Here is an 11,709-nt window from a genome sequence, read left to right on the forward strand (position 1 = left end):
CATTCCTAACCAGATGTCCAGAAAAAAATAAATACCCTTTAAAAACAAGTCCACACACTGATGACTATACTTAGGTGTGGTCACAACTCTGTATACACTCTAAACAAACTCAAATATGCAAAATGAAAACAGCCCCTTTGCATGTCTTACAGTTTGAATGAACAAACATCTTGTGCAGTATCTCACTGTGTTATGATCTTTTTCTGTGTTATTATATTTTTATTGTGTACAGTTAGGTAGATTTGGACACTGACACAAGTTTTGGTTTTCTACCAGTTTTCTGAAACATTCTATAATTCTAATAATAATTCTAATTATACTTATATAATGGACATGGACAAAATGTGTAGACGCTTTCATTTCAGTTTTTTCTTTTAAGGGTATATGTAGTCAAAGCTCTCCATGCAGGCTGCACAAGCCATCCTTAAGCTGCGAAAACAGAAAAACCTATCCGAAAAACTGCCACAATGGCAGGAGAGGCAAAATCTATAGTTTGGTACGTCCTGAGAAAGAGAGAAAGCACTGGTGAACTCAGCAATGCAAAAAGACCTGGACGTCCACAGAAGGCAACAGTGGTGGATGATTGCAGAATCATTTGCATGGTGATGAGAAACTCTTTCACAACAACCAAGTGAACAACGTTATCCAGGAGGTAGACGTATCGATATCCAAGTCTACCATGAAGAGAAGACTGCACGAAGACTGCGTGACATCCAAAGCAACCCAGGAGTTTATTGAAGCAAAGAAGTGAAATATTGTTGAATGCCCAAGTCAGTCACCTGATCTTAAAAAAATTAGGCATGCATTTCATTTGTTGAAAACTGAACTTCGGACAGAAAGGCCCACAAACAAACAAACAGAAACTTAAAGCTACTGCAGTAAAGGCCTGGCAGGACATGAAAGAGGAGGAATCCCAGCATCTGGTGATGTCCATGAGTTCTAGACTTCAGGCTGTCATTGATGAATGACTGAGCTTTCAGTTATTAAATATGTCCAATTACTTTGAGCCCCTAAAATGAAGAGATTGAGTTAAAAATGCTTTAGTTCCTCACATTTTTATGCAATCTTTTTATTCAACAAACTGAAATAAAGCTGGAAGTCTGCACTTTAACTGCATCTGAGTTGTTTCATTTAAAATTCATTGTGCTAATATACACCAAAAATTGTCTTTGTCCATATTTTTATGGACCTAACTGTATATACTGATGCCTGTCAGTGATGCTTTTTATATTTATTGCTTTTAATATGCTTTTCATAATCTCCACTGATCTTTCTTATCCATTTTGAAGATAAAGGCTTTGATAACATAAACTTATGAAAACCTACAGGTTCTGTGTGTCACTATGTCAGGTTGAAAAGGTGTAAAACACAAAACTCTTGTGCTAATATAAATCTTTTAATCTGTTTTCAGGTCCCCCAGGTCCTAAAGGCCCGGCAGGACCTCCTGGTCCAGCAGGACAAAATGTAAGTTTGCTCACAGCACAGCAGTGCACGATAGTCACTGCATTAGATTTGTTTTTGTACAAATTTATCTGTGTCATTTTCAATTTCCTTTCTGCCTCAAAACAGGGAAAACCTGGAGTGCCTGGAACGCAGGGCCCCGTGGGGCCAAAGGGAGAACGTGGGGAGAGAGTGAGTAAACTTGGCTTAGATTATTGATTTGTTGGATGGAGGCACAGCGCATGTTAATTACATTTTTGAAAATATAAAAAGCTTAGCTATAAGACAAGTTTGTAGACATATTCAGAGAAAAGTAAAAAAGCACATGCAATATCATGCAGTGCAGTGCGGTACAGTAAGACAATATTAGATTATTATTATTATTTATTAACATGTTCTCCATGCAGTTAAAGAGCATAATATATGCAAGACAATCAGATGATTCAATAAGCAAGTACATGTTTATTTAGATTTATATGTGCAGTGCTTAATGTCTTCAGACTTTTATATCTCATACAACAATCAAACCATAAATTCTTCTCTTGCAAAAATAATAATAATATAAATATTAAAAACACGAAAAATTAACATTTTATATTCATGGGACTCTATGTGTTCCTCATCATAATCCCCATGATTCAGTAACTACTTGAACCACTTTTAGCAGTAATAACTTGAAGCAACTGTAATCAGTGTGAAGAATTTTGGCTCACTGTTATTTTGTTGATGCACAGCTCTCTTAACCTCTTAAGCCCCAACGCCCCCTGATATGGGGGCAAAAAGCAGGAGATCAGTTAGGCTTGGGGCTTAAGAGGTTAAGGTCCCGTCACAGCATCTGAATCAGGTTTTTGACTTTGACTGGTTCATTGCAACACCACGATTCTTTTCTCTTCCAGCCATTCTGTTTCAGATTTTCTCCGCTTCTCGGTTTTGTCTTGCTTCTGAATTTGGATTTGTTTTTGTTACATAAATGGTGATAGAATATAATCAGAACTATATAATGATGATTTTTTTTTCTGCTATGCTGTGATATGCAAAACCTTAGACGTGAGAGAGGATGTACTTTCTTTTTCACAACTATAATGTGGATGAGAACTATTGAAGGGAAAAAAGCTTTAATTTTTTAAAAGAGGACTCTTTCGAAAGATTTAGCTGTTTTTCTTTGTTTGACAACTTAATGACACAAGTCTTTGGTTTTTTAGGGACCTTCAGGTTACCCGGGAGAGAGGGGCTTGAGAGGCGAGCCGGTAAGCCACCTCTGCATGTGGAAAAGGGGAGAATATCAACACCCTGTCATATTGGGTTATTTTAGTATAAACTACATTCACCAGCAGCACTGCAAACCACACTGACCAACAAAGCTGCAATCAGAGAGAGAATGTGCTCTTTCTTTTGATGTGAACCGCTGCATCACACCAATTTTTCTGTTAACATTTCTTCACAGGGAGCACCAGGACCAAAAGGAGAACCGGGAGAGAAGGGATTGCCGGTAAGATACCAGCTGCTGGTGACACACAGCCTGAACAAGAAGATTGTAGTCAGGAGGTTTCAAAAGTTTTAATATTAGGCATGAAAGGTATGCTTAATCCTTACATTTCTTTCACTTGTTTCTCATTTTACAAGAGCAATCCAAATGTAAGATATTTTTATTCATGTCATCATCTGTTCACTGTGTAGCCAAGTTCTCAGTTTATGCTTTGATCTGTTTACAGTCACCATATTTGTGGTGGTGATTGACCACAAAGTGGTGATTGAGCAGCATCTTTTTTTCTCTCAGGCTCAGACTTTTCAGACTGTATATTGTCACGTTTATGTTTGATCATATATGACTGTAGCTTTTGATCTGTGTGTGTTTGTACGTTAACGTGTTTTTGTTTGGTCCTCGGGGTGTGCTCTGGACTGCTGTCCTCTTGACCCTAAAGCTCCCTCTGCAAGCTGCTGTCCCCATGGCTACCTTTCACAGTCATCTTTTCAGCATCTGACTTTGGCATATACATATAAAAATACAAAAACATACCAAGAGAACAGCTCGATGCGGTCACGTCCTTTTAAAGGCAAAATTCTTAATTATTCCATGTGAATTAAAGCAAACTGATTTCACAGACGTTCGAATATTCAGTGACTTACAGAGGAAATGTGCAAAATGTATATGCCAAATCACTCCATATGTGTCAGTGGTGGGTGGTGTTGGTTTAGAGGTGTTGATGTGGTGTGAGTGGAGTGGATACAGCTATCCCCTTTTCTCCCCCAATGCAACCTTGCATGAGTTTGTCCTAAATTGCTATACTGAATAAACTATTCCCTTATCTGGATGTGTTAATCAACTAAAAGTATATCTAATGACTAATAACAGAGTAGAGTTAAAAACAGAAAAAAGGCAAAGTAGATGTAAACTTCCAAAGAGTCTCTGTGAGGCTGTATTGAAGCCAACAAGCATAATATGTTTACTGATTTTTAGGAGGTGCGGTTTATTGATAGATTAAACTTTTGATGTGAATGTTATGCAGGATGAAGTCAGAGGATCAAGACTCATCCTGAGGGGATTTTGAAAACCTGTATCGAGCATCATGGCGATTAACCAATAATGCTAAGATATTTCACTAAAACGACAAATGTTCGCCTCCAGCTCATTCAGGAGATGATTCACAAACTAGAATTCATTCTCTGGAGACCATCAATGTCTTAATAACAATGTCCTTTGTCCCAAATCTGACACAGTTTAATCTGAATCAGAAATGCTGCTGCCATCTCTAAAGTTACATTGTTTATAATAACTTTGCCTTTTTTCTTTAAACATAAGGTTGTATTAATTGCCGCATTTTGTAGTGGGAATCACCCAAATCATCAGCTATTGTCTGCACGCTCTCTTTTGTGATGTCGACCCTTTTAGCTGTCTCTGTATGCTCTATATTTCTTTTTCATCTACTTGTGTTCTGTTTGAAGGTATGACTCGTGAATTGTTAGCTCATCCTTTAACAAAAGACAACAGACTTCAGAGTAAATCTAGTCTGGCTTCATTCTGTCAGGTGATGGTGGGTTACTGTTGTAACCACAGTGCTAAGAATGAAACTGTAGCACTAAAGCAAACATATTTTCCTGGCTGAACTGCTGCCTGACAAAAAGATGCAGATGGCATGATCAAATGCATATCCTGGAACAGTGTTATGTCACCAGCATGATGCAGGTTCATAATGTGCATGCTGATGTTGCCCAGCCCAGCATGACAGAGACTGATTACATATGGAAGCATGCTCCGAGAATGAGGGCGGCGTAGAGAAATACAGGGAATGGATAATGTCTGACAGTGCTGGGCAGATGTGTGGACTGTTTTAACCCTTTAACTGCTGGACTGTGTTGAGAAAAATGACTTGCATCTTGGCGAGCAGTTCTTTAGCTTGTGCTCCTTACCTTGACGGCTGTATCTATCTTCACAGGGAGACGGAATACATCAGATCAGAGAGGCGCTGAAGATCTTAGCCGAGAGGGTTTTAATCCTCGAGACTATGATCGGTATTCATGGTGAGTAGGAGGCCTGCGGCAGGGCCAGCTTTAGGCAGGGGTCAAAGGTGGGCGACTCAAACCCCCACTCTACCTACCGAGGGGTGGGAACAGTCACGAGCAGCCCCAGGACTCGGGCTCGTGTTTCCACACCCTCACACAGTACCCCCCTGTCACTGCTCTCTGATAGGACATTAGCTTGCAGATGTTCCACAACTTGCAGGCAGACCTTGAGCTTCTGACTCGCAGGGTGACACTGCTGGAGGCTATCATCTGGCCAGGTAACGCTGAGACATCCTCACCCGCAGAACTGCTGGCCCCCACTTACCTTCTTGACGAGATCTAAAGTGTTAGAAGTTAAAAGCAAATTCTGATAATCACTAACTGAACTACGAAATGTTGTTGTAGATGTATTTTAAGAAATGCAATCCTTTAAATAAGCTGTTTTGGTACTATGACACATGTGATCCTACAATCTTCTGCCAAGGTTTTACTTATAGATGTTTGTGGATTTTTCTCTTATCACAACTTTAAGTTTGTCTCACTTGGTACACTTCTGAGCACCAATAATAATTAAATAATATAAATATTTACCTAATATTACAGAATTATCAGCTTGTTTCATAACGAAGTAGACAGACTCAGAGGTCTACACCCTGACAATAAAATGATTGAAAATAAATCTGTCATTTAGCAAGAAAATGTGCCAAACTGTCACTGGTTTTGGCTTTTCCAGTGTGATGAATTGGTGCTCTTCTTTTTTTAAATTAGCTCATCTTTTGGACTCATTCTGGACCATTTGAAGGGTGCTGGAAAATTAAGATGGACATTTTTCCAACAAGCTTATAAGAAACACACAAAGCATATTAGTCAACAACATATTAGTCAGCTGCAGCTTGCCTAAAACAAGTTAAGAATCCACTTATAGGTTTGGATTAGGACTACAAAGTGCACACATACTGGTGGAGACGGAAGTGCCGTTCCAACTGCTGTCTTTCTTCAACAGAGCCTGATCTAGGGTCTGGGGATGGACCGTTTGGCACATCCTCCCCTAGTTTCTACAGAGATAAGCGATCAGGTTCAATTCCACATCGACTTGCTTCTCCTCTGTCCTCCGACACCAAGGTTCGAGGAAAGTAGCCACCCCCTGGCTCACCCTGAGGATCACAGGCGGGGGGAGAGGCTTGACTTCCCCTCCTATAAGTCTCATCAACACTCAACAGAGTTAGACGTTAACTGACACCCTCTCTGGGCTGTACCATCTAATATAGGATGGGGGACACCTCAGGGAAACTCCACTGGTACTCGACAATGCCCTGCTCCATCGGGAACCTGAGAACTAGTTCGAACCCCATCCATCGCCATAACCAAACAATTTACCTTTACACAATACTTCCAGCTGCTCTTTCTGTTTTTCATTTGTTTGGCTACAGAACTCCAAGCCTCACAATTAGGATGATGAAAAAAGTCTGAATCTTCTGTGGTGCTCCTCGAGCTACAAACGGTCCTGGAGAATAAAGGTCATTTAGAGTAATCATGTGAAAGAGAAGTCAGATGTGAGAAAAGTGACTGGATTTGAGTTTTTGTTGCTTTCACAATATAACTGCAACCTAAACAGAATTCATTATTTAAGCACATGGAGTCTGTACAGTTTGCGGGACATGACTACACAAACAAAACTCCTCCTATAGTATGTAATTTGTTATGCTTCTATCATATTGTTTATTCAATGTTATGTAGTGCACTAAAAAGATTAAGTGATCCGTTCACTAACTGAGATAAGTGCTGATAACGGTGATTTGTACTTTTCTGGTCCCTCCCCTCCTCCTTTAAAGTATGTACTGATAAAGCGTTTCGACATTTAAACTGGGTAAACGTGCACAAACATTTGCATCTTGTTTAAGCCTCCACATATTTAGAAACGGCCATAAATGATGTTGCAATCTGGAAACATGTTGAAAGGAAAACAGACCTCACAGGATATTTCATGATCTTTAGCACACACACACACACACACACACACACACACACACACACACACACACACACACACACACACACACACACACACACACACACACACACAAATGGAGAAAATGGCAAAACTGTTACGTTAACTTGAATATACTTTTACCACTGTTGTGCTGGTAAACTGCTTATACTGTTATGATGAAAAGACTTTTTTTTCTGCATTTATTGTGAAACTATTTAAAATGAACTGTAGTTTATTTTGTATGCTGTTGTGTAACCAATTCATACTTTTAACTTTTTTCTTGCAAAATGTTTTACTGTGTTAATATAATCCTGTCTAGATGATCGGTGTAATAAAATAATGTCCACTGTTTTTTATTTTTTATTTTATTTTTTTCTCTTTTTTACATGACACCAGTATTCATTAAACACTTTGATAAATAAAATGACATCCACTCTGTCCACCATACATTTATCTTTGCATATACAGAAAATCTAAAGTCTGCATCTACACTCACGGCTGTAATTGTTATAATTAAAATAGTTTTTCAATTAACCCATGGGGAACATACTGAAGCTCAGCAAAACCCAAGCATAACTTCGGTCCAGACTTGTGAGGCGAGTTAGGTGTTTTGTGGTGGCAGCGGGCTCTTCCCCTTAGATACCACCACAGCTTGTTCTCCGATGCTGTCTTCTATAAGCAGGGAGATGGCGCCATCTAGCTGTTTTGATGCTGCTAGAGCCACAACAGCTTTTTCTGTGGGGAAGCCCATCTTCTCCAGCTGCTGAAGACTGAGAGGAAACTTTGTGTAAGTATATGTAAAGTACTGGGCAAAAGTCTTGAGCCACCACTCACGACACCGTGCCAAGATATGCAAAGTTTTCAGTTAATAGCTTTTGGGAATCACCCTGTTGGTGCAAAACTATTTTATATTTGTCTAACTGTTTTCTTAGGGAGTTTTCAAAAATTAAAGCAAAAAAATTTGAGCAAATGACAAATAATGTATTTTTGTGACAGGCTGCTAGTAACAAAGTGCCTAAACACAACCTTTTATATGCTTAAATGATTGATAGGTCGGTGTTAAAGTAAAAGGCATTCCTGGATTAAATAGAAAATACAGGGAAAAGCAGCCAATGTCAGAAGACCTTCAAACATTGCTCAAGACAACTTAAAAGAAAGTCTGGAAGCACACTGTAAAAAAAAATGAGGGATGTCTCAAGACTTTTCCACTGTATTGTATGAGAAAAACGAGTAGGACTAGGTTTAAAAAAAAACCACACACACATCTGCATACTGACATAAAATTCAAGATATTAAGTTATTACTAACCGCAAAGAGGAAACCGATGATTTAGGAACCTCCACTTTTGCACCAGGATCATCGGGAGCATCCTGTAATGAGGCCAGTATCCCCGCCCTAAGCATCTGCTCCTCCAGCACCTCTGCCTCAGCAGTCACAGTAGACTCCTCCATTATCCAGGCAGGCAAAGGTTCAATCCATGAGCGGTGGTTTGAAGCAGAAGGTTGGTTCATTGGGACAGCAGCTGACTGATCTACAGGCATCGTCTGAGAAACTGGTCTAGATCTGTGACAACACATGAGGTCAAAATGTTCAGAATAAACACAGGTTAAGACCAATGAATGTTCATTGAGACTTGTGATGTGAACAAAATGAGTCACACCTGTGTGAAGTAGCGTAGCTAGGCAACCTTAACCTGGCTGTGGTGGAAACATACATCCAGTCAGGGATGAAATCCAAGACTCTGGACTCCTCCAGCTCCTGTAACATCCCGATAAAGGGCTGACGATCTGAGCGATACATTAAGTATTATATAGAAAGACTTATGAATATGGAAATGAACATCATCAAAGATTTTATCGCTTTAAACCTGGAGAAACAAATTGAGAGTTCAATAAAAATAAGAGAAAAGTGAGCTAATAGTAAAAGTCCTAATAAGTCAAAAAACAAGTAAAATTGTTCCTCTATAAATCACAATATAATGCTTTTAGTTTCAAACAATTGCAAAATCGGGGTAGGATACAGTTGTGCCCAATGCATATTGCACAGAAGTGAAGCAGAGCTGGTGTCCCGGGCAGCAGCAGCAGACCAATCAGCAGAAAAAGCCACGGGAGAAACCAGACAGGCAGACATCTCAGCACCCTCCTCTGTGTCACCTGTCGACACTGTGCTGTAAATAAAGCAAGCTGGACGGCAGAGAAGCCAAAGATCCGGCTCGCCTCGCCCCCACCAATAAAAAGGAGCAGGGTGTAAAGAAAAGGTAGTGCGATGATTGTCAGGGTGGAGAGGACGAGTAAGGCGACTGTCCCCCAGCGGCGCTCCTGACAAGATCCAAGCAGCAGCACCAGAGCTACACTGACCAGCAGAGAGGGCAGCTCATCATGGCTGAGAGCATACAGGAACACATCTGAGGAGGAGGAAAAGGTCATGCATATGTTTTGATTTTCACCAATTCTTGTCTGTGAGATCTGAACTCAAAAAAAGAGTTACCTGTGAACCTCGGGAAGTCTCCTCCTGGACCAACACTGAGACTTGCCTGGATGCCCCCAGCATACATCAGTAGCATGAGTGTTACCAATAAAGAGGTCCCCAGGCAGAAGCCAGGACGACCTGATCCAAACCAGAACCACACTGACGACATACAGTCCAGCATTATTCACGATTATTCACGATCAGCTGTAGTTTCTCTACTCACTTTTTTTTGGTTTTGTTTTTTGCTCTAGTGGCATAATCTTGGTAAACAAACAAATGCTGGTTTGCATAACACGAAAAATAGTTTGTGGCATTAAACTGAACCCATTATTGTCCTCACAGCATTAAGACAGCCCGTCAAAGATCCTTCAAACTGAGGTTAGTGCCTGCACCAAAAGAAATTCCACCAAAAGACATGAAATATCTAACTAGTACGACAACCTCTAAGTTCTTCTGATCGTATATAAAATAGCCATATCCTCAAAGCGTATGTGATGAAATCTTTTTTTTAAAAAAAGAATCATCAAAGCATAACTAATAAAGTCCTACAATTATAAACAAATCTCTAGTGTGAAAATATTCAGAAAATGAAAGCAAACTTCCGCGTTACGTCTTTTTCTTCGCAGTAAAACAATAGCATAAAGATGCACTACCCCCACCTGCTGGACATACTGCTAGCAAGCCGTCAACCACCAGCAGGTTTTAGATTATTATTTGAATGAACTGTTTTCAAATAAGTTTCACCTTACATGCAAGCCGAAAGTCAACCATAACAAAAAATCGAGTTAATATAATATAATATAATATAATATAATATAATATAATATAATATAATATAATATAATGATATTTCGATGCTGAATAAACTCAAACAGCTAGATGGAAACACAACGTCTACTAATGTTTACGTTTTGTCAGACCAGGATTCACCGTGGTTCACTGGTGTGTCTCATTGTTAACATCTTAGATTTGACCTCGTTTGAAATCACACATGAAAACTGTATTTGGTGTTTTGTTTGGCTAGCGTGAGAGAATGAAGAATGAGGGAAAAGATGGTATTACACAACCCACTGACTGTTTTTCTGGTGGGAAAAATGCCCTCCGTAAGTCAAAATATGGGGTTATTATCCTATTATCTGACTTTTAGTAACTCTTAATCGCTTAAAGTAACTCTTAAATGAAATTTTAACCTATTTACTCTGAAGTTTAAATTAGTAAGTCAAAGTTTGGAAATAGTAAAGAAGGGATTTACAATAATAACCGGACATTTTTAGTTATGGATGGCAAAAAAAAAAATTAAATATGGCCTTTATTTTCAAATTTCATTTTTTAATTTTCATTTTCTATTTCAGTCATACCAACATACTCCATCAGTAGTAAAATTAATTCAAAATGTAGTACAGTTCACAGATTGGGATGACTTGTTATTTGATGTATGCTTTACATCATGTTAATTCACCAGAATTAAACTTTACATCAGTCTAATTAATTGTTTGTGTAAAAAAGATGTCATCAAAATAGCTGAAAAAAATGTAGCTGAAACATTGAGCTGGTGTAATGATTTTATTCATGATAAAAATGCATCAGTATTATCAGTACGTTTACACTTATACTTTAATCAAATATTGCTGCAAAATTTGTAGTGTTTTTACATGCTGTATTGGCACACTAACCTAGGTATTGTTCCAGTGTCTTGCTAAAAAATGATCCAGTCCTATTTGCCAGAAATGATTGCTGGTTTAAACTGCTGTAAATAACTTTTTGTCCAATAATCTGAACAGCGTGACAGAATGAAGAAGGAAGAATATATTTCAAACATATCTCTCACAAATGATATTAAGTCATTTTGAACCAGAAAGAACATTCCTGTCACAAGATAGAAGCTGCAATCATGTTTTTTCGCCAGTGACTTTTATTTTGTTTATTTGTTCTCATCCCACTAGGGATGCTAACATACTGGACCACTGTTGTACTGCTTTTTGAAGCTGGAACCACCACACTTAATTAGACTCACTGACAATGTCACATCATACATCAGTTTTTGTGAGGAGTTGTGTGTGCAGACCATGACCTTTCATACATACAATAATAACAAACTGTGGTTTACTCCAAATCTGAGAAAGCTGGCCCTGTACAGGCCCTGTACAAGCAGGCCAGAAACAAGCTGAGCAAAGAGATCAGGATAGCTAAAAGGAGCTAATGTTAGAAACTAAAAACAGCTTGTCAGCCAACCCTGCATCAGTTTGGAGAGGCCTGCAGCACACCAACAGTTACAGGAGTCCATTCCCCCACCCTGACAAGAATCCCAG

At 39.1% G+C, this 11,709-nt stretch overlaps 2 protein-coding genes across 3 annotated transcripts in view; one reads left to right on the plus strand and one right to left on the minus strand.

The window, feature by feature from the left end:
- Positions 1–6,998, plus strand: part of emid1 (EMI domain containing 1) — a 57,312-nt gene extending 50,314 nt beyond the window's left edge. Inside the window, exons 12-17 of one of the 2 annotated variants that reach the window (XM_063490094.1) lie at positions 1,412–1,464; positions 1,570–1,632; positions 2,643–2,687; positions 2,885–2,929; positions 5,129–5,219; positions 5,945–6,998. In XM_063490094.1, coding sequence (XP_063346164.1) covers positions 1,412–1,464; positions 1,570–1,632; positions 2,643–2,687; positions 2,885–2,929; positions 5,129–5,219; positions 5,945–6,078 — 431 coding nt within the window. In that variant the 3' untranslated portion in view covers positions 6,079–6,998. Of the gene's footprint in view, positions 1–1,411; positions 1,465–1,569; positions 1,633–2,642; positions 2,688–2,884; positions 2,930–4,874; positions 4,960–5,128; positions 5,220–5,944 lie in introns of both variants that reach the window. The other variant, XM_063490095.1, reaches the window with a different exon arrangement.
- Positions 6,999–7,118: 120 nt separating this feature from the next.
- rhbdd3 (rhomboid domain containing 3) lies at positions 7,119–9,981 on the minus strand. The gene is made up of 5 exons (XM_063490096.1): positions 9,419–9,981; positions 8,952–9,335; positions 8,592–8,718; positions 8,240–8,494; positions 7,119–7,701 (listed from the first exon to the last, which is right to left on the minus strand). Exons 1-5 carry the CDS (start codon positions 9,579–9,581, stop codon positions 7,533–7,535), a joined length of 1,098 nt encoding a protein of 365 aa, XP_063346166.1. The 5' UTR covers positions 9,582–9,981; the 3' UTR covers positions 7,119–7,532.
- Positions 9,982–11,709: the final 1,728 nt, after the last annotated feature.

The sequence above is a fragment of the Pelmatolapia mariae genome, linkage group LG12 (assembly GCF_036321145.2).
Source record: "Pelmatolapia mariae isolate MD_Pm_ZW linkage group LG12, Pm_UMD_F_2, whole genome shotgun sequence".
Taxonomy (NCBI): Eukaryota; Metazoa; Chordata; class Actinopteri; order Cichliformes; family Cichlidae; genus Pelmatolapia; species Pelmatolapia mariae.

Coding starts and splice junctions, on each gene's coding strand:
- rhbdd3 (XM_063490096.1), bottom strand. CDS start 9,581: ATGCTGGACTGTATGTCGTCAGTGTGGTTCTGGTTTGGATCAGGTCGT. Junction 8,719..8,951: donor AATATGCATTGGGCACAACT/GTATCCTACCCC, acceptor TGTATCGCTCAG/ATCGTCAGCCCTTTATCGGG. Junction 7,702..8,239: donor TCATCGGTTTCCTCTTTGCG/GTTAGTAATAAC, acceptor GTTTCCTCTCAG/TCTTCAGCAGCTGGAGAAGA.